Source organism: Barbus barbus (assembly GCF_936440315.1).
Source record: "Barbus barbus genome assembly, chromosome: 5".
NCBI classification, from domain to species: domain Eukaryota; kingdom Metazoa; phylum Chordata; class Actinopteri; order Cypriniformes; family Cyprinidae; genus Barbus; species Barbus barbus.
The window spans coordinates 6,489,073-6,510,805 of NC_136733.1; the positions used below are offsets into that span (position 1 = coordinate 6,489,073).

The 21,733-nt window shown below is 36.3% G+C and overlaps 1 protein-coding gene across 1 annotated transcript in view; it reads left to right on the forward strand.

Moving 5' to 3' along the window:
• Window positions 1-2,793: 2,793 nt before the first annotated feature.
• The window catches only part of LOC306870509 (BMP/retinoic acid-inducible neural-specific protein 1-like), a gene marked incomplete at both ends in the record, with an annotated part of 38,977 nt that continues 20,037 nt past the window's right edge, over window positions 2,794-21,733 (forward strand). The window contains 2 exons of the mRNA XM_079417816.1: window positions 2,794-3,091; window positions 17,869-18,105. Of these exons, the coding sequence (XP_079273942.1) occupies window positions 2,794-3,091; window positions 17,869-18,105 (535 nt within the window). The remainder of the gene's footprint in view (window positions 3,092-17,868; window positions 18,106-21,733) is intronic.

Consider the following 21,733-nt stretch of genomic DNA (forward strand, 5'->3'; position numbering starts at 1 on the left):
CAAGTGTTACCATTTTTTTAAATATCTTTCCTAAATGTGATGTTATGTGACATTATTGTTGTTTACAAGCTGTTATATACTGTATTTCCATGATTGAAACACTGATTTATCGATAACATGAGATGATCGTTACACTGCAGCGATCAAAGAGCGACAAAACCACATTTATTGTTTGGATTTCATAATAAAACAGATAGAAGTTGAAAGGTGAAACTTTGTTTCATATCAAAAGTTACAAAACACAAAGCTTATAGCTATTACTGCATGGCAGGTGCTGGAAATAACATTTTTCCCAGTCACATAAAAGAGCAGCATGAACGTTCTGCTAGACATCTGCCTTTCTGCTCCACAGAAGAAAGTAAGTCATACGGGTTAGGAACGACGGGGTCATTAAAAGTTGACAGATTTTACTCGTTTGGCTGAACGAACCTTTTAAAGGGATGTTTTTGATGGTCTGAAGATGAAGGTCTTTACAGGTCAGTGGAGTTTAGAGGACTCTCTGTCTCTCTCTGTACGTCCCAATTTCTGAATAATGAGCTGGTGGCTATTTTCAAAGTTCAGCATTACAGTATTTCAGGAACTGCCTCTAAGGGTTGAGCTTGTAATTTGACATTTTCCGTTTTAACACGCAAGCTATCTGACATCTTTGCCAGTGATTGTAAAGCACATGATTTTGTCGTTTTAATCCGTCGCTGTTGTTAATGTATTTACTCAAACATGTTTCTCAGTTTTTCAAGCAGATTTATGCAACTGCTCCACTAATTGGATTGGATAAGCAGTGATCAGCACTGGAGCGTTTCACAGTTTGTGGTCTGTGTCCACTGCAGTTTTGGAACTATTTCTGTTGCAGCAAAAATCCTCAGTATCTGGCCATATCATGTCTGAAATGTCCCTTACTCAATATTAGGCCTGGGTATCAGCAACTCCCTCATCACAATACATGCCACAGTCCAACACTGTGACGCATCAAAATTATATCACGATATTGTTGTTGTTGTCTTTTTGTTGTTGGGTTTTTTTCCTTCTCTTTTTCTTGTACTGAATATAATGATCAACCACAGCCCGGTCACAGTCGTTCTGATATTGCTTAAATATTTACACAGCTTCCGAGTACTTTAGAGTGCAGGCAGTTTTTCTTGCAGTTTTTTGTTCCTTTCCTTCTTGTTCTCATCTCAAGTCAAGTGACTTTGCCTCAGGATATCTGACGGAGCGTGATAATGACATGCTGTTACATTTCCAAACGCTATAAAATCAACTTTGGCATCGTGTCGACATCACAGACGCGCACTAATCAGCCACTCCCGTCTGCTCCTACAGAATCTTTGATTTTCTCATTTGGAAATAACTGTTAGATTTATGTGCTACAGTGTGTGAGGAAATCACTGCATTCCTCCGTGGCCACATTTTGCCCATCGTGTGACGTCTCCACCAGATTAGACTGTAATTGTGCCCTGGAACTGAGTCAGAGCACACTGACCTTCAGCTCACAATGCCACCGGCGAGTCTTCGTTTCATTACTAAAGCCTGAGTTTCACTAGTGTGACGGTTGAACGGAGCAGCACTGACAGCACAAACTACAGCTGAGAATGAAATGACAAAACATTCACACTTTTAATTACACATTGTACTGCAGACAAAGTCAGGTTTGAGATGAAACGATACGATGACAGTCCAAAAAACAAATAGTTGACTAGGATATTGTAACTATTAATGGGGGCAAAAATGTTCATTAACAGTAATTCAAAAGCAGTATTTTTCTTGTATTGTGATAGCACAACTTTTGAAAGCTTAAGAATTAGTAAAGAATGATTCATTAATTAATACTTTCATTATATTTATTTATTTACCTTTCCACAAATATAGTCAACAGCAAAACAGTTTTCAACATTGATAATAATTCTGTAGCAATGATGCTGAAAATTCAGATTTGATCACAGTAATGAAATACATATTAACGTATACATTTCACACAGAATATAGATATTTTAAATTGTAATAATATTTCATTATTTTACTGTGTTTTCGATAAAATAAATGTAGCCTTATTTTCAAAAACAATTAAAAAAATTTCCCCAAAAAGATCCTTCCTAGATACTATTAGTGTTTTTTTATTTTATTTTATTTTTAGCTTTAATATTTCAGACAATATAGAGAAAGTTTGAATCGTTTTCATCTTAATTGCTTTTTTATGTAGCATTACATTAATAATTGGGGGTCTATATGTAAAATGTAACATTTATTACATTGTATAATGACAGCGTTAAATCTCGTAATGTATTATAGTGTTGTACGAAAGAGGTTATATTTAAAGAATTAAAGTAACATAAATCTCATAAGCTATCCCATTAAAGGCCATGCTTCTGAGTAGTTTCTGCTGGACATGATCCTACAATCTGTGAACTAACTAACTTGGTCATTCAGATGACCCTAGGTGATTATGAAATCATGTAGATTTGGACATCTGTAATATATCAATGCAATTTCAACTTAACAGCAAAAAACACAAAGGATTTGAGCTTTATTCAGAATGCATGAATGCATTATGATTTGATCATATGAAAAAGATTCAGTTTTATTCACAATTCATTTCCAAGCTGTTAATATTATACCACAGTAAGTGACCTTTGCTAGCATTGCCTATATGACTGCTGTGAATGAAGAAAACATGTACTGTAGAAATAAAGTGCACTGTGACCCAGGCCGCAGTATCGCAGACTCCGCACTCTCTATTCATCTGACATTATGTGGCTTGTGGTAGCGCTATCCCAGCATGCCTCAGTCAGTGATAACGGTATGGCCTGGGGAACAGGCTATTCAAGCAGGTGTCCAGTGAATGGAGAGGCCAGAGGGGCGAACGACAGAGATCATTCCTGCCCCGAAGACAGCCAGATGCAGACCGACGCAGAGTCCCAGCTCTGGAGACCCGGTCCAGACCCGCTGGGGTTTCCAGGCCTCGCTGCTCAGGCCTGGTCTCAGGTCACGGGATGGAGTTTGATTTCCAGAGAGCAACAGAGAACAGCTGTTGCTATGGAGATGCTGGAAATGCAACACAAATATGAAGTTGCTTTGGTTGCGAATGGAAAATTTGTTGGTTCACAGTGTATTTTAATGATAAGTATTAAATATAAATCTTAAAGCAACACGCCACTATTTTTGAAAATAGGCTAATTTTCCAACCCAAGTTGAGTTTTACCGTTTTTGAATCCATTCAGCTGATTTCCAGGTCTGGCGGTAGCACTTTTAGCTGTAGCGTAGCATAGATCATTGAATCTGATTAGACCGTTAGCATCTCGTTCAAAAAGGACCAAAGAGTTTTGATATTTTTTGATTTCAATATATTTATAGGCGTAATAATCAAGGAACTTTGCTGCCGTACCATGGGCGCAGTAGGCACAATTATATTACACAGCGCCTGAAAATAGGCTAATTTCCGTCAATATAACCAACGTGACCACCTGCTAAGACGATTCAGCTACACAAACTTAGTGCTGGTCACGTTGGAAGTTACCTAGCTGGGGACTATTTTCACCCTATTTTTGCCTACTGCACCCCTGGTACGGCAGCAAAATTATTTGATTATTACGCTGGAATGAGAGTATAGTTTCTAGGCATATCGGCCAAGAAAATCACAACTTTTCATTTTCCATCAGTCTTAGTACACGATGTAACTACAGAAGAGTCAAGTTTTAAATAGGAAAATTATTGAAACGATCTAATCAGATTCAATGATCTATGCTAAGCTAAGCTAAAAGTGCTACTGCCAGACCCGGAGAGCGGCAGAATGGATTCAAAAACGGTAAAACTGAACAATTAACTCTTGGGGACTATTTCAAAAATTGTGGCGTGTTCCTTTAAAACAGAAGGAACTCGTGCTTTCATGAGCTTTGGAAGTATTACAGTATGATGAGGAAAATATTTCCCAGTCTGATGTCATTAGTTTGCTCGGTTTCAGTCATGAGCTAAACAAACAAGAACTGCAAGATGCTAATTAGCTGATTATATAACTATGAAATATACATGAGATTTTGGTGTGGGATTTAAGGAAGACTTTTTGTTTCATTGAGTATTTTATTTTATTTTTTTTTTTTTTTTTACAAACGCTGGAGACCAGAAATGCAGGATCATGCGAAGAAGTTTCACATTTCACTGCATTCCACATTTTATGTTTGGTGAGCTTTGACCTTCAAATTTGTATCGTATGAAGACGTGTGAAGATCGATATTTCATGGCATGAGCTCTTTGCTGATATTTTATAAAAATGTACTTTCCCTCAGGCCATCCTGAGCATTCCATCACTTGCTCACCAATGGATCCTCTGCAGTGAATGGGTGCCGTCAGAATGAGCTGATTAAAACATCACAATAATCCACATCACTCCAGTCCATCAATTAACGTCTTGTGAAGCCATGTTTGTAAGAAACAAATCCATCGGAACATTTTTTACTTCAAACAATTGCTAAAATTCAAGTTTGCAATCCATAATAATGCTTCTTCCAGTGAAAAATTCCATATGCTGTCTCTCACATTAAAATCTACCGACATATTTGTTTTGAACCATTTTAGACTATTTTTTGGCTTATAAACAGTGCTTGATCTATTTCACTCCTGATTCAGACCAGAGCACTTTTCACTGGAGTAAACGTTATTATGGTTTAAAGTTAAAAACATCTTAATTATGGATCTGTTTTTACAAACACAGCTTTTGGCCTCACAAGACATTAATTGATGGACTGGATTACTTGTGGATTATTGTGATGTTTTATTTCCCATTAACACTGTTAATTGAATCCGTACTTTAGGATATTTTGCTCGTAAATGTGAATTGGCAGTGAAAGCAGAAGCTGATTCTCCTACACCTGCTGCCAGTGGCCACAGATGCAAATAAACGAGAAATGCCTCACTGCAGAGGCTTTAAAATGCATTATTTTTAAAGTATTGATATATTGATTTTTCCTCTCTTTTTCTTCTGTAAAAGTTTCAAGATGAACGGAAGCTTTATGACTTTGTGGAGGGCATATGCTTTTTTTTTTGTCTTTTGTCCTATTGCATAACATTTGATATTTCAATATCCGTTTGTCCTTTACTGAGAATCGCTGTTTTCAGCAAATTTCTATGAGTTTATACCTAAAAACTAAAGAATGCAGTTTAGTAAGGCTTTAAATCATACTAAAAGTGCAAACTCCACCTTCAAAAAATTTCATCTCTTCTTTCTGTGATCAAGATCCAAACCAAACTTACTGTAACTCTAATGCCTTTCAAACAACAAGCTAGATCACTTGCTTGATAACTTGAAAATATTAGATGAGGATAATGGTGATGTGCGTAAATACGGAAATGTAAAAATGGGAAAACTTAAAGAATGATGCTTAAACATATAAGCTACGTGTCAAACATGTAATCATCAACTGAGGGAAAATATTCCTGTGTTTCTGTATTGAAATAAACCGATTCTTAAGGAACATAGTGTGACACAGTTGATGAGAGGGCTAATGGTTAATGCACCAATCTGCACAGTGGGATATGGATTCCTCACTTGATTTAGACTAAATAAATGAAAGGAAATCAACTATCAAAGCAAAAGCAAGTCTGTTTATTTATTTATTTTTTATTTATTTATCAAATGCAGCTCAAATGACGCTTTTCAAAAGCAGTGGATAATCTAGCGAGAATGCAATGTATGTATTTTATTTATTTTTGGCAGCAGCAGTTAAACACATTTCACAGCACAGCATGATTGTTCTCAAGAAAAATAAATAAACAAACCACGAGCAAAATAAATATTAATATTTGTGAACATGAGTAAAATCAGCCATACAACCTACATATGCAGCTCTCTGCTAAGGTGCAATATAACTGATATGGATGTGGATGTGACGCCATACATCGCCAGAGACACACGCGTCACACAAATGACGCCTTATGAGACTCAACTCGCAACTGATTTGTAGTATAACCGGCAACAGATGGTTGTGTTTGCATATTCCAGTATTACTAATTAAAAGTTGGAAAAACGTGCACTTTGTTTCCAGTCTCTGGGTGAAGCTTACAAAATTGTACACAAAGAAATCGAAGCCTATTTTTGGATCATTAGTGTTTTTGCATTTTCATCATGACATCAACAACTGGTACTGCTTTTAATTTATGCTGATTTAAATAAATAGAAAAGTAAATTGCATTAAAATAATGAAACTCATGATTAAAAATAATGAAAATGATGAAAACAAGAACAACAAATGTAAAATGATTTGCAGCTATTTCAATTTGGTCATAATGGTCCTTAGAACAGGTTTCAATTTCCTTAATTTTTTTTTTTTTTTTTTTTCCCTTTTTTAAAGTGGAATTGACCTGTTCATTTATTATTCTCCTCGTGTTCTAAACTGGTAACATCAGTAACGTTTGGATATCGATTTGGATAAAGACAGCATCTGGGACCAATAAATAACATGAGCTCAAGGAGAAGGCATTTCTAAGCAGTTGTAGTTCAAACGAGCCATTTATTGCTTAATTCACACCGTCATTTCTCTCTGATAGATGCAAGGCTCTTAAGAGGCTTTTGACAGCACATTGTAATGAATACACTAGCAGAAAGAGGAAAAAAAGTTGCTTTTTGTTGCCGCTTGTTTTGTTTCTCTCTTTCATACACACCCGTTGTGTTCTTGCCGGAGCCATAAGCCCATCCTGGAAGATTTATGAATACGTTAGAATAGCCTGAGCCAACAGTTTTCAAAGAAGTGGAGTGAAAATAAATTAAATAGCCCCTCAGGCAATTCATCTGCTGCTTGATGGATTACATACTCATCTTCATACTCTCTCTCTCTCTCTCTCTCTCTCTCTCTGCCACTGTTGCTTTCTTAAGAAGATTGGCAAACATTTGGCAAAGAAATGAATAAACACGAAACAACTCAATTAGGACATATGTGCAATGAAGTTTGTCAGTGATGAATTGTGGATGGAAAATATGTCTGGGTTAGAAGAGACAACTTGATTGAAAAATTATTTGTTTTTCGAAGTGACCAGATCAATGTTTTTGTCTTTCTCAGGAAAACACTCACGGAAATGACATGGCCATCATTTCTGGGAAACATTTCTGGTGTCTTAATTTATATCAGGATTTAGAATTATTATTGTAATTAGTAGTAGTAGTATTAGTAGTAGTATTTTTACCCACAAAATAAAAAAACAACACTGATATAAGAGCATGCAGTTTATCTGTCAGATGGGCACGAGTTTCGTTACTACACCAACATCAGAATAGCCTATTCTTTCAGAATCATCCTGGATCCAATTCAATTAATATTAAAATAAAGTGATGTGTGATTAAAGGGATAGTTCACCCACAAATTTAAATTCTGTCATAATTTACTCAAGTAGTTCCAAACCTGTATGAATGTCTTTGTTCTGCCAAAAACAAAGGAAGATATTTTAAAGAAAGTTTATAATCAGGCTCTTTTGGGGCACCATTGACTTCCATAGTAGGAAAAAAAATACAAATAATACTATGGAAGTCAATGGTGCCCTGGAACTGCTCTGTTTCCCACATTCTTCAGAATATCTTCCTTTGTGTTCGGCATAACAAAGAAATTCATACTGGGTGAGTAAATTATGACAGAATTTTCATTTTTGGGTGAACTATCCCTTTACAGTTTTTCTCGACTGCTTAAACACATTTCTTGAAACTGTGCCTCGTATTCTCAAAACAGTAAACACGAATCCATAACTTCTAACTCAATTCCCCAAACGTCCTATATTCAGGTCAAAATGAAGCTCTCCACTCAAAACAACTCAATCTTGCTGAAAAACTATACATTTTGAGCAACATGACATTAGCAACTGATAATGTAGGAAACCACAGACAATTAGAGTAATCGGTTTCTTGAATGTACCAAAGCAATCGCAACTTGTTCAAAAGAATGATCAAATTTTTATGATGTGCACAAGTGACTATGATGTGGAGGTTGAACGAGTAGTTTTGAGAATTTCATTTCTGATTCGAGAAATGCACCAAAGCCTCTGAGAAACACTGTAAGCTGACTTTGGCCCTTTATCCATCGAAGGTTCTGATTGGTGTGTGATAAATTTAGACTCCTAGTGTTTCCACTTGGGTAATTGTGTGCTAATTGAGCTCAAACTGTGCAGACTTGAGTGAACAATATTGAATGCTAGTGCTTTCTAAATGACCACATGGTGTAAGCACTGAGAAATGTAGGGATTTGTGTGTAGAGATTTGCAGTAACAAATCTGACTCGTGTGTCAAAGCACGGGAATAGCGTTTATAGTTCAGCAAAATGGGTGTGCTTTTTGAAAAACGACAATGGTTTTGAATTTTAGTTCAAAAGCCTGGTTATAGTGTTTTAGCAATCGAGAAAAACTGTAAGACACCCAGCGCTCTGATGCTGATGTCGTTGCTTCACAAAATCATAATTGTGTAATTATTGTCTGTTAAACATACTATTTAAAAAAAGAAAAAGAAAGAAACTCTGTAAGCTAGATTGTAGTCGGGTTTATGTCCCCACCAATGTTGAAAGCAAACCTACACCCTTGTACTGCACAATAATCAGAGGCTCTGTTGTTCGGTTTGTTAAGCCATACAGATCGAAACACAATCAGCGCAGTATGACGGACAATCCAATCACGTTCAACTGCGGTGGCGAAAGCGTCAGACTGATGTGGCACAGTTGCTGAAGATCATTCCCCTTATAAACGCACAAGCGCTGGGCATAGCTCTTCTGTAATGGTACATCATTTAAAAGATTGATGCCACAATCCTTATATTCGGCTCTCCGGGTTGCCAGGCATCCAGCGGGCTGATGAAATCCTTCCTGGCTGACCCTGAGGTCAGCTCTCAATCTGAGGTGGTCAATCAAGAGTGAGTTTCTATTTGGACTAGTGGGGCAGATAAATCAGCCATTTCCCTCCTCCTTGAGACCGGTTCTGACAGTAAATATATTTTTTTAGCCCTCATCCTCCAAAGCAATTTCAAGACGTTCTGTTTTTATATTGATTCGGTTTTAGTTTTCTGATGCTTGCGACAGCTTGATATTACGTCCTTTCAACTCTGCGTTTATTTACAACGCAACTCTAGCAATCCTCTGAGCTGATGTAAAAGTGTATTGATTTGCATTTGAGATGGTTCCAGGTTTCGAAAAGTAGTTCTCGAATAGTTTCTGTGACTCCATAATGGCTGTGTAATGACTGCAGCAATCATGCAATGTTGCATCTGGATATCTTTAGCAGATCTCATTAAGAATTTCAGCTCGGTGTGACATTTTAGCATCTTAAATACTGTGTATGTACAGTATATAGAAAATTCAAAAATGAAATTTTTACAAGATACTTTCAGAATTATGCCATCAGTCTGCATAAAAGCTCACTCAAAAGCTGCATAAAAGAGTGTTTTCTCCCAACCAGGATTTTTTACTTTTATAAAATATTGCCAGAATGGCTGTGCTGCCTTCCAAGATACATATTTGAGCCAAATTTGCATATTTCATTGACAGGGCAATTTTAGAATGCATTGTGATAAAGAAAACATCATTCAAGTAAGTCAGAATATCAACTATGAATACATATCACTCGATGCTGAATGGTTTAAATATAAATAGTTCAGTCTAATTACAGTAATAACTAATTAATCACCCAAATTTATGTTACACTCTGTAGATGCAATTTGCTTGACGTGATTCTCTGATTGGTTGAGATGATCTGCAGAATTATGGGTAATGTAGTTTCTCACCAGAACTTCCACTGTTAAACATGATAAAAAAACAAAAAACTTATACCATTAATTAACACTCTATAAAGTGCAATAGTCAACTTCCATTTGACTATTGGAATAAGTTCCATTTGCTCCATATGGGAATTGATTTTTAAAAATAACTTATAAACCCTTAAAAACAGACCTGTTGTGAGATTGAGGTTGGTATATGTTTGGCTGGTATATCCATGGTATATGCTTTTGCTGAAGCCATTAAATAATTTAAATAATCATGTTTATATAATCAGAATTCCTGGTGAAAAACTATACTTCCCACATTTCTCAGAGAAATTGCAACCAACCAGAGAATCAAAACAAGGAAATCACACCAAATAACTCTTTTTGAGTCTTTCTGTACTCTCTCAATAATTAACTACTTTAAAATTTGTGTTCATAATATGCATGGTCTGTAATAAATGTAAAATACATTGTTTCTATATCAACATCTTTAAACCAATAGTTTAGAATTTTTCCATAATTTATCATTTGAATATCATTTGCAATGCTTCATGGAATTGTTGCTCTTTCCCTCACTAAAGGCATTTCACGAGTTCGCACTAACATATAATATGATTGAGCAATTAGTAAGCATATTTGGCGTGCTGTCAGGAGGGAGGGCTCCGAGCTCGGGATGGAGCCCGAACCGAGAGAACCCCCCCCACCCCCTCATCCCAAGAATGGGATGAAATTTAGATTGGAGTGCGGAGTTGGGGTGGAGGCGGGATGCTGGAAAACTGTCATAGAACAGAGGTGAGTTGGCTGTATATATATACACCTGATGTGCTTGTTAAGGTGATTAGCTGACGAGCTGCACCTGGGCCAGACTGATTTTCCGATCGTGCTCCTCTCGAACCTTGTTAATAAAACATCATTAAGTTAAAAGTCTTGCATCTTTCAAATTGTTATTATTTTTTGCAACCCAGGCTCACTGGAAATATGTGCTGTAACATGTTTGTGCAACACCGATATCACGTACCTTACTGCATTGGTTCAGAATTCCAATGTCCGGGAAAAATAACAAACCCAACCCTAAACCTACCCGATGCAAAAATGATAGAAAAACACATTTGCTGATCCAAGCATGATATTTTAACTTACTTATATGTGGGTTTAATTGTTATTATTATTATTATTAATATTATTATATATATTGTTTTTTTATCATTTAATACTACTACTAATAATAATGGAACCAAAGCTGCTTAAAAAAAAAAAAAAAACAGATGGGCACTAATGCACTTCAGTTTTGAGTGGTGTCTCTGTCACATGCTTCACGGAACATACCCATTTCAGCATGCTTTTGGACCAAAGCTAGTATTGCTTACTGCAAAATACATACATACACACATACAACTTGATTCTTTTATCTCGAAACCTGCCTCCTGTTGCAAACAGATATATAAGTAACCTGTGGTTAGAACTGACTCACAGATCAGCGTGTAATTCTAATGTGTGTTGGTCCTCTGTGTTTCAGCAGCTCACTCTCATGCGTCAGTCAGCAATTTGGTGCACAGTGCAATTTCTGCTTCACCCTTTAGACAGCGGTGTTCCTCATTAGCCAGGCAATCTCTGCATGCCATTTTCTCTTTATAGTTGTTACCTACTCTTTTCTGACTTTCTGGTGGCCTGTGTAGAATGACGCTGTATTGACACTCGTGCCTATTAGTCATTTTTAAACCTTGTGCAATATTTTCATGTCATTATTTGCTGGAGTTTATATTAAATGAGAAGTATTTTATCATACATGCTGATAGCAGCTTGAAGAGACTAGAGGAGTCAGTGTATGTTTTACTCATTTCTTATTGTGGTCTTTCCGTATAAGTACATATTACTAGCATATTGGCTGTTTGTTAGTACTTATAAAGTACATACTGATGCCTTATTCTGCATGACCATATTTTAGATCCCTTAATCTAACCCTATACCTAAACTTAACAACCACCCAACCAAGTGTGAAAAAATGCGCCTGCAAAATAATGTTGGCGCCATGAGCAGGGACTTGCCACTACTGAGATAAAATACATTTACAAAAGCAGCCATGTGATTTTATATTGCTTCTACAAGCCTTTGAACTTTTAATTGAGACTCGTGTTTCACCAGAGCGGTGTGCAATGCTGTACCGGGTGCGCTACCGAGCAAGTTTACTTTACTAGAAAAGCCATACATATGGAGCTGGTTATGTGATGCAAACATCAAAATATATTAGTTCACAAATCATGCATGGTAAAAGTGTTTTGAGCTCCAAACATAGTATTGTGCAAGGAACCACGTGAAATTAAGTCTTTATTAATCAATAATCTGCCCCATCATCATAATTTTACTGCCTGTAGTGTTGCGTGGGAATTTTGAATTGTGTGTATATGTACAATTTTGAAGTGCTGATGGTTTTCTAATAAGCTTAGTTTGGAAGTTAATGTGCTGGGAAGCTGGTTTATGTTTCCTATCAAACTTTTACTGTGTGGTTCTAGAGCGGCTCTCATTGGCATTTCAGCAGCACCAACAAGTTACTGGTTAATGAATACTCAAGGAACCAGTGGTGCAAAATTTATAAAATAACGCTCCAATGGTCAGCGTAAAAGCGTTCACCTAAGGTTGATGGCACTGGTTAAAAAGCCATTTATTTTATCGTGTGATTTCAGGGGAGGACAAGGAAACATTGCTACAGATCTGATCTGCATTACTGATTTTCAGACTAATGTTACTGTCACTGAAGCCAAAGTCATATGTGGTGTGTTTTATTTTACGGCACAAAAAGAGAGGGCTGCTTTTCTTTACAAAGTGCAGTGCACTGTTATAAAGCTATGACCCTTTAAATGAGCCAGCCATAGCATCCACTCAGTGTGATTACACAGTCGAGGGAAGGGTGGTTCATAAGGTCTTCATTTTTTTAATGTGATTTTTAACAGGAACTGAGCCATAATTTAACACCTTATTCAAGTAATGCCTCTCACTCCATCAGTGCATTAGGTAATGATTATTTTGTAAATTCGGGGGCATACAATGCTCAATTAATCTTTGATGAAACCCTTGCTTATGAGGCGGACCGTGGCATCACAATCCGCGCGTTGCCAAGAGCCTGTGAACTCTGGAATCAGGCCCGATTTAAACGCCGTAAAAATAGCAGAGCAGTCAAGGCCAAGTCCCATGGACGAAGTTTAACATTTAGATAACATGCTTCTCACCTGAATAGAGGGCACATGCAAGAGCTGATCAATAGTTCAGACCTTACAAGGAAATGCATTTATTGGTTGGTATTTAGGAGGTATCCGTCCTCTCGGCAGAGCTGGAGTCAAGACCAGCCCTGGACCTAAAGCGATCATATCAAAGTAACACAGAGATATTACCTGTGAATAGAAATGCAATGGTACAGAATGTACAAATGCAACAAAGATTAGTCTAAATGGATGCTGAGTTTATGATGAAATCCAGGGTATAGGCAGTCTTTAATAACATGCACCCAACATCTTCTTACTGCTGAATGATGTATGGGATGCAATTAAATAAACTAGACCTGCAATTTAGGTGCTCAGCTACAGGGAGAATGATGGGTTTTTGATGGGTTGAAATGCAAGATTGAACTGATAAATTCTGCCCTGTTTTTATCTTAAGTTTTAGCCCATAACTTCATCGCAGTCTGCCATCATTCATGTTTGATGACTTTGATTGTGGACATAGTCTGAGAATATGTGACGGTCTGATGAAACCTGCTTCTCTCAGCATCCGCTGGCTCTCATTAGTATTTTTACACCTGATTGCTCATCACACACTATATTTGTCTGGTACAAGGACTGTTTTTCACATCAGCTGAATGAAGTACGATTTTTCAATCATCCTGCAGTGTTTACAAGAATAAAAGTGTGAAAATTAAGTGATCGAGGTGAATCCCATAAACAAGCAAAGCTCAGTAATGAAACTTGAAACTTACTAAAAACCGGACATAGGTAGCACAAAAAAGATAATGATTTAGCTTCATTATTATTTTGCTTAAATGTTCACTGATAATAATAAATAAATAAACCCCTTTAGCGTCACTTTTCGACGTGAAGGGTCCTCCATTTTTTTAAATAGGAAACACTTAGCGTATATTAATCATTTTTAAATAAATTATGACAGTAGTTGCATCTGCCTCCTATATCTTGTGTTTTGTTCACAGATGGTAGGTTTAGGGGCAGGGGTTGAGTAAGTCATATAAATAAAACTATTTTGACTGTTTACATTGAAAAATCACACCCCTACATATATGCAATAATGGCAACCTTATTATGACGATAAAATTCCCAATATCGCGTTAGCATATCGACGCCGAAAAGTCACGCTAAAGGGGTACCTTCCCTTCACGTCGAAAAGTGACGCTAAAGGGGTACCTTCCCTTCACGTCGAAAAGTGACGCTAAAGGGGTACCTTGAGCGTCAAAAAGCGACGCCAAAACCAAGCGTCAATATGTGACGAGTTGGGATGAGACCGGGTTGGTGTGTGTGTGTGTGTTGCGTTGGGGCTGTTATTGTGAACCCAGGGCTGTTGGCACCGCCAGTGTCATCGAGCTGCACCCATCCATGAACCCACCATCTGGATTCTCCCACAAATAACATTAAAGTTGCAGGAGTAGGAATACATCAAGCTAAATTAATATTGGCTCAGGGCTCCACATTCAGTCTGATGGAGAGATAGCCAGTCGAGTCGCTGTGATGATCAGTTCTGCACTCTGATGGCAGCTCATGTCTGTCACATTGACTGTTCGGCAATGCTGCGAATCAGAGATGCTGGGAATCTGAACGACCAAGTCCAGCCCCGCTCATTTCCGGGAAAATGACAAATGGATTTTCTGCACTGGCCTATGCAGAACTGCCATGATGTCAGGATGCTGCTTTAGGGTTAGTAATGCATTGCTAGGTGTTTTTCAATATGTTATTGGTCAAAATGTGTATGTGGGCTTATCTTTTACCCAGTCTAAAACAACATAAGTACACTTTTAAAAAGAGAACATTTTACCAAAATAATAATAATAAAAGTATTTATTATTATTTTATTTTATTTTATTCTTTGCACACTAAAAGTGTTCTCGTAGCTTCATAAAATAACAGTTGAACCACTGATGTCACATGGACTATTTTGTCAATGTTCTTGGTACCTTTCTGTATCTTGATCATGTTTGGACCCTTGCTGTCTATGGAGAGTCAGAAAGCTCTCGGATTTAATCAAAAATATCTTAATTTGTGTTCCGAAGATGAACGAAGGTCTTACAGGTTTGGAACGAGATGAGGCTGAGTAATTATTCTCAGAATTTACATTTTTGGGTGAACTATCTCTTTAACTATGAACTGAATGCATAATTTTTGATTTCAGTTTAATTTTATTTTAAATGCAATTAGTGTGTGAAGCAAGACTCAAGTACATCTTGACAGAATATGTAATTTCTTTATTACTGCTATTGTCTTTAAAATATGGTTAAAATGCTACTGAATGTACTGACAATCATTTATGATAAACTACAATATATTTTAATGCCTTAACTGTCAATTTGCAATTTCCATTTAAATTTGTCATGTATTTAAATAATTACACATTCGTAATGATGCATTTAAAATATATTAACTGTAAATTTAATATTGAATAACGCTACAGTTCAAATTAAAATGAAGTACTTCACATGTGCTTTATATGTTTGTCAACACCTCAAAATGAAAGTGTATAGCACAACAAAATATGATTTAAACATTTATTTAAAAGTTTAACTTTAAAAAAAATAAATACATAAATAAGTTAGTCATGACAGGCTATCTCTTTAATTGGATTTTTAGTTCTTAAATATTATACACCTTTTCAAAAATATACTTGTAACATTTAAAGTACAGTATAAGTGCACATTTATTATAATCAAGTGCACTTCTTTTTCACAAGGGTGATCACAGGTTACAGCCCAGCTCTCTTCAACGAGACAATTTGACACATCATTCGTGTGTGTAGCATAAACAGAACACTGCAACGTTTAATAATATAGGGTTAGAGGTTTGTTTAAATCCATCAGTATGAACATTAATAAACATCAGAAAGAGATGGTTGCCGCCTGCTAGCAGATGAATTGATGTGGCATTTTGAAATGGCCTTTTAAATGTACTCATGTACTGTATATTCAGGATTGGTCAATGTGAGACCTGTTATTTGTGTAATAACAAATTATTTATGCACATTAATGCTTTTGTTTGTTTATTTATTTAGTTATGATTTTTTTTTATATATATAGTGTGCAACGTTTTCTGTGTTGTTGTGTGTGTTAAGGTAAATAAGTCCAAATAACCTCTAACTCAATCCTAAAATTCTTCACAGAGAGAATGTGTAATTACTATGAAGCAATTATCCGTATGCACGCTGCACATTTCCTTCCATTAGAAATGGATATGCTGTATTATATCAGGGCTAGCTTCCATTACAATGTTTTATGCCGATGCTTGAGGTATGATTTATTATTTATTTGAGAGAATGATACAGTCTCTGGCACGAAAGCCCCATGTAACTCAATAGGTCTTTCTATAGGGCTTTTTGATTTATTTTTGAATCATGTGAGATATATTGCGTCTCCTGATGTGCTGTAGTTATGTTGCATAAATCATCAAAAAAAAAAATGATATGGATAAATATGAAAAAAAAAAAGTTTTGTCCTTTAGGAATGTCAAATGCATTCCCCTTACTGAGGTTTACAGAAAACACTGCATGAGTTTTGGAATTACAGTATGCCAAATTTACACTGTAAAAGTGGCACAAAAGTGCTTATGAAGTGGCATAAAGGTGTCTTTACGGAGACTGTTAAAAGCTGCTCAGAGGTGACCTAAATTAATTTACACACCAATTGTTGATCCAAGGGCTGAGATGAGTCAGAGCAGGAATAGTCTGGCTTTGAGACAGCATTGCATCTTTACACTGAATTTTGAGCAGGCACAGAGCAGCCTGATCTCGGCTAAGACACCTTCATATTTTTAAAATATGCTAGTTTAGCAAAATCACATAACTACAAATGTCATGCTGAATTTATAAAAAAGTAAAATAATATTAAAAAAACACAAAAAAGTTTGAACAATAATTGATTTTAAGCTAGTTATTTTAAGTGATATTTTTGACACAATATTGGCAATATTGTGTTTTTGTCAGCAAAAATTTCCAAATGAAGCCACAGCAGAACTGATTTACGTCTCTAACACTACTTCAGATGCAGCTTGTGCGACACTTGTTGATACTGATTTCATTTGATTGGTAACAAATCTATAGTGACAAATCTATGGTATATTATTCTAATTTAACTGATTGATTACATGTAAGAATTTAATGTAAAATTAGGCATGCAACTAATAAGGTTATAAACAATATCCACTATAAAGTTTAAAATCCCCTGGAAATCAATTTAAGGTGGCAAATATCACCTCTTAATGAAAATAATAATACAGTATCTGTTACTGCTGCTTATTTATAATGTTTGATTAAAAAAAAAAAAAAACCCCACCAAATTTAAAAAAAAAAAAAAAAAAAAAGTGAAACCCTAGGTGTTCTAGTTGGTCTCTTACAGGCTGATGATTTGAGGAATCATTTGCATAAGTTTATTACGTGGTGTAATGTTGCTATTGCATTTAACACAAGTGTGCATTCAGACCCCCACTCAAACACACACACACACACACACAGAGCAGAGGATATTATGACAGCCCTGGTAAATAAGCCGAAGCCGATCACGACAGAATACATCAATCACTCCTCCGTTTTATTCCATTATGTAAAGTCCTCCCACTCCAAGGGGACAGTTCAAAGTCAAGTGGACCTCTGGCAAAACTTTCACAACAAACTCGCTGTTCTCCGACAGCATGATTCACTGTCACTGTCGGCAGAATATTCTGAGCTCATTTACTGCAGCTGAACTGTAAACACTCTATGTAGGGTCCATACTGCACAGGGGTCTGCATCAAGTGCTCGTATCGAGAGTGAGCCAATGTGCTGCTTAATGTGAAATCAAGAAAGTTCTGTCATCGGCTATCTGCAGCACTTTCTACCTGTTGCGTGCTGATGTGAAATCAATAATGTCTTTGGATCTCTGTAATGACTTTAACAATGATTCTCTTTCCCGTTTTCAGGTTTGCAGGTCATTTTCCCCGAGTACCTGCAGGAGAAGTTCGTCCAGTCAGCTCTCAGCTACATCATGTGTAACGGGGAGGGAGAATATGTCTGCCAGAACAGTCAGTGCATCTGTCAGTGTGCCGATGAGTTCCCACAATGCAACTGTCCCACCACTGACCTCCAGATCATGGAGAATACGCTCATCGGCATGGCAGAGACTTGGGAAGCATCTTACAACGACTTTGAGAACTCAGGTAACACTAGAACGGCCATTTCTATAACACCAAAAAGCTGGACACTTTTCAGGATTCAAATTTCACAGTGACAAGTCACTGTCTTAATGAGTGAATCAGTTATTGACTCATTCAACTGATTCGTTCAAAATGCCTGATTCGTTTGGGCATGATGCAAGTCCCTTACTTGAGTTATTTATACCAAATAAAGATTTACTAAAAATAGGAAGGAGAGTATATTTGTATGCAGTTTCACATATACTGTAGCAACTGTCTTTATGAATGGCTTATTGAATCATTCACTCAACCGATTTGTTCATAAACACAGCAAAAATAGAGCAAAACAATCCAATACGGTCAATATAGTGTCTAAAATGTCTAAACTTAACTTTAAAATGTCTAAACTTTTACTTTTGTGCTGATATATGGACATCATATTTTTAAACTGGACTGTCTAACCTAAAACTGGACATATGGCCACTCTAGGTAACACCAGAAACTACATCAATTCATTGCTTTCTATAATTTTTCTGTGGAAACGTCCTTTCAAAACCCTAGTGGTAAAATGAGTCTGCTCGCAAACACAATGATCTGACAGCATTAGCCGGCAAGTTTGCTTGTCAGGTCTGTCAGCAAGTCTGGTCTAGAGCCAATTTCACAATCCATTGTCAAATTTGACAGTTTCACCTTGCCACACATCATGACTAATAAGTAGATGTGGCGACAGCGAGCATTGAGTCAGGTGTTGTAATCCCATTCGCGGATCGATTGCGACAATGCTCTCACCACTGCACACTTCCACGGCTGCGCTAATTGGGCTAAGTGACGTTTGAAGACACCTTCATTGATTTTGCTTGAATTAAACAGAAGACGTCTGTTTGCTTATTCAATAGAGAAGCTGCTCTCGGCTCTTCTATGGGCACATATTCAGTGCTCATTATACGGCAGCCGATTTTACAGTCATTATACTTGCCTTTTCACTCATTTTTGCTGAGAGAACATACTTTAATTATTTGCATTCAGTCAACAAATCAGAAAATATAAGAAAGTTGACTCCATGTTGACAAATAATGCATCAATTATCCAGTTAACTAAAAAGATTAACATATTTATTTGTATTGCTAAAAAATATAATGTGTTAGTTATATACAACTACATGAATTCATACACTAACATTGATTATTTTAATTGCTTTGAATGTGTGCATCATAAAATATTGAAATAGATTACTATAGTACTACATGTATATCGTGCATGTTATTATAGCACAGACTTATAATGCAATGTATAACAGGGGGTCTCCTAAAAGTTGCATGCCACGGCTGCATTTATTTGATCAAAAACGCATTATAAAACAGTAATATTGTGAAATATTATTACAATTTAGAATAACTGTTTACTAAGTGAATATATGGTAAAACAGTGTATTGCTGTGATAAAAGCTGAATTTTCAGCATCATTACTCAAGGCTCCAGTGTCACGTAATCCGTCAGAAATCATTCTAATATGCTGATTCACTATTCAATAAATATTTCAGATTATTATCAATGTTGAAAACAGTTGTGCTGCTGAATATTGTTGTGGAAACTGATACATTTTATTTGTCATGATTTGATGAATAGAAAGTTCAAAAGAACACCATTTATTTGACATAGAAATCTTTTGTAACATTTTAAATGACTTTAGTGGATCAATTTAAAGCATCTTTGATGAATAAAGTCTTACTAACTCCAAACGTTTGAACAGCAATCTGTAGTCATTTTAGAACTATTATTTTAATTTTAGCTCTTAGAGAATCTATTCTTAAGATTCGATATTGATATGATATTAATCAAAACGTATAATTTCTAAGGTTTTAACAACTCGTCCAGCGAATCGTTAAATTCAGTATATCTTTAACAATTTTGTTTATCTTATTCGTGGCCAACAATAAAACAAACCAAATAGTACTTTATCAAAATTCATGAGCATAGGTAACGCGATCTTTGGCAAATAGTTTAAGACTTGAAAATCACATAGCATCAGACAAAAGATTTCTTAATAAATCAAAGTTTATTTGCTACTCTACAACACTATTAAGCTAAAATAACACAAAACAGAATACATACACACACGAACACACATTGCAGGCAATGAACTTGAAGAAAACTTAAACTAGCACTCTTTTGCTAGTTATTGTATAGTTGTTTTGTAATTCAAATATAACACATCTTCTGGGTCCTCCAAGAGTCTTTCTACCATTAAACATCCTCGTTTTTCATTTTCAACTATTAATAAATGTAATACTATTGTCGGACAGCACAGTTGTAAGCGTTTTTTCCGTTAGCTTTCAAATAATTTTGAAGTTAGGACAGCTGTGGGGTTGTCCTAAAGTTAAGACAGGTTTTAGGGTTTTTTGTCAAGTTAGGAGGTTTCTATAATACCCCTTTCCTATCTGTAGTTAAGATAAGATAACGCATTTAGGAAATGCTGTTCTGTAATAGCTTTTGTCCTAAATGTGGTCCTAACTGAAATTACCATGGTTACCAAACAGATAAGATAAGATTTTAAAGTTAGGATCTTTCTGTAATACGCCCCCTGGTGATTTTCTTAGATCGGACGTCTGTTGTAAAACCATCGTCTTTGTTGATACCATCATTGAATTACTGCGTTAAACGATCAGGAGAGATCAGGGAGGGTCTGTGCTGGAGCCTTTCCAGATGCAACGGGCTTTGTACTGTTCGACTTTATTTATGGTAAACCGGTCACGAACATTGAAGGTTCTGTTCTTTAAAGACATACAGATGTTCTTCTCAAATATCTCCTGTTTTTATGGGTCTCATAAGATAAGACAATGGTTATCCTCTTAGACAGGGAGGCGTCAGTAGGCTTGGTCCCTCTCGGACTCGAAGGGAAGGGAATCATCTAAGTTTCCTCTTTGGCAAGATTCTATAATTGTTTGGTCTTGGTTCAATAAGGTTCTACAAATCAAATGAACATAAGAATCAAAAACTAAGGTAATGCAAATGGGTAACAAATGACTGCATATTTAAGCAAGAAAACTTACTGAATTTAGGCTGTCCTTGGCCGGTCAACCATAAGCTTTAAATGTTATTAATCAGCTGCTTATTTGCTGATTCTGTTGTTGATTTCTGTGAGCCGCCTTGTACTGAAAACTCTGCATAGGACTTGCATGCTAACTTCTCTCTTTGAGCCAATCTGCAATAAAGCAAGCATGAATAATTCAGCGCCCCACAATGCTTTCTCTGGGAGAAGAGGCACTTCTTGCAGTTTATTGTAACAGTCAATTTCGCCCCACTGCCTGAACTCAAATCACACACCACGGGCAAAAGCTCTGCTCCATTCCCACTCCCAAAAGATAGATTCACACAAGAGCCGTGCAGGTTAATGAATGAATCTTCTATTTCTACCAACTATTTCTCTGATATCAGAGCTGCATTGCATTGCAAACACAAAAGTTCTTCTAACATCAGTGTAGGGTTCCCATTTGGTTATTTATTTTTTTTACATGTGTAACCAAATCATCACTGACACATGTTGGATATATAAGTATGTGTACATACAGTACAATTACAGCATACTCACACATACTCATACATACATATGCATACAAACTTTACACTCACATAAAACAATATGTACTGTATAG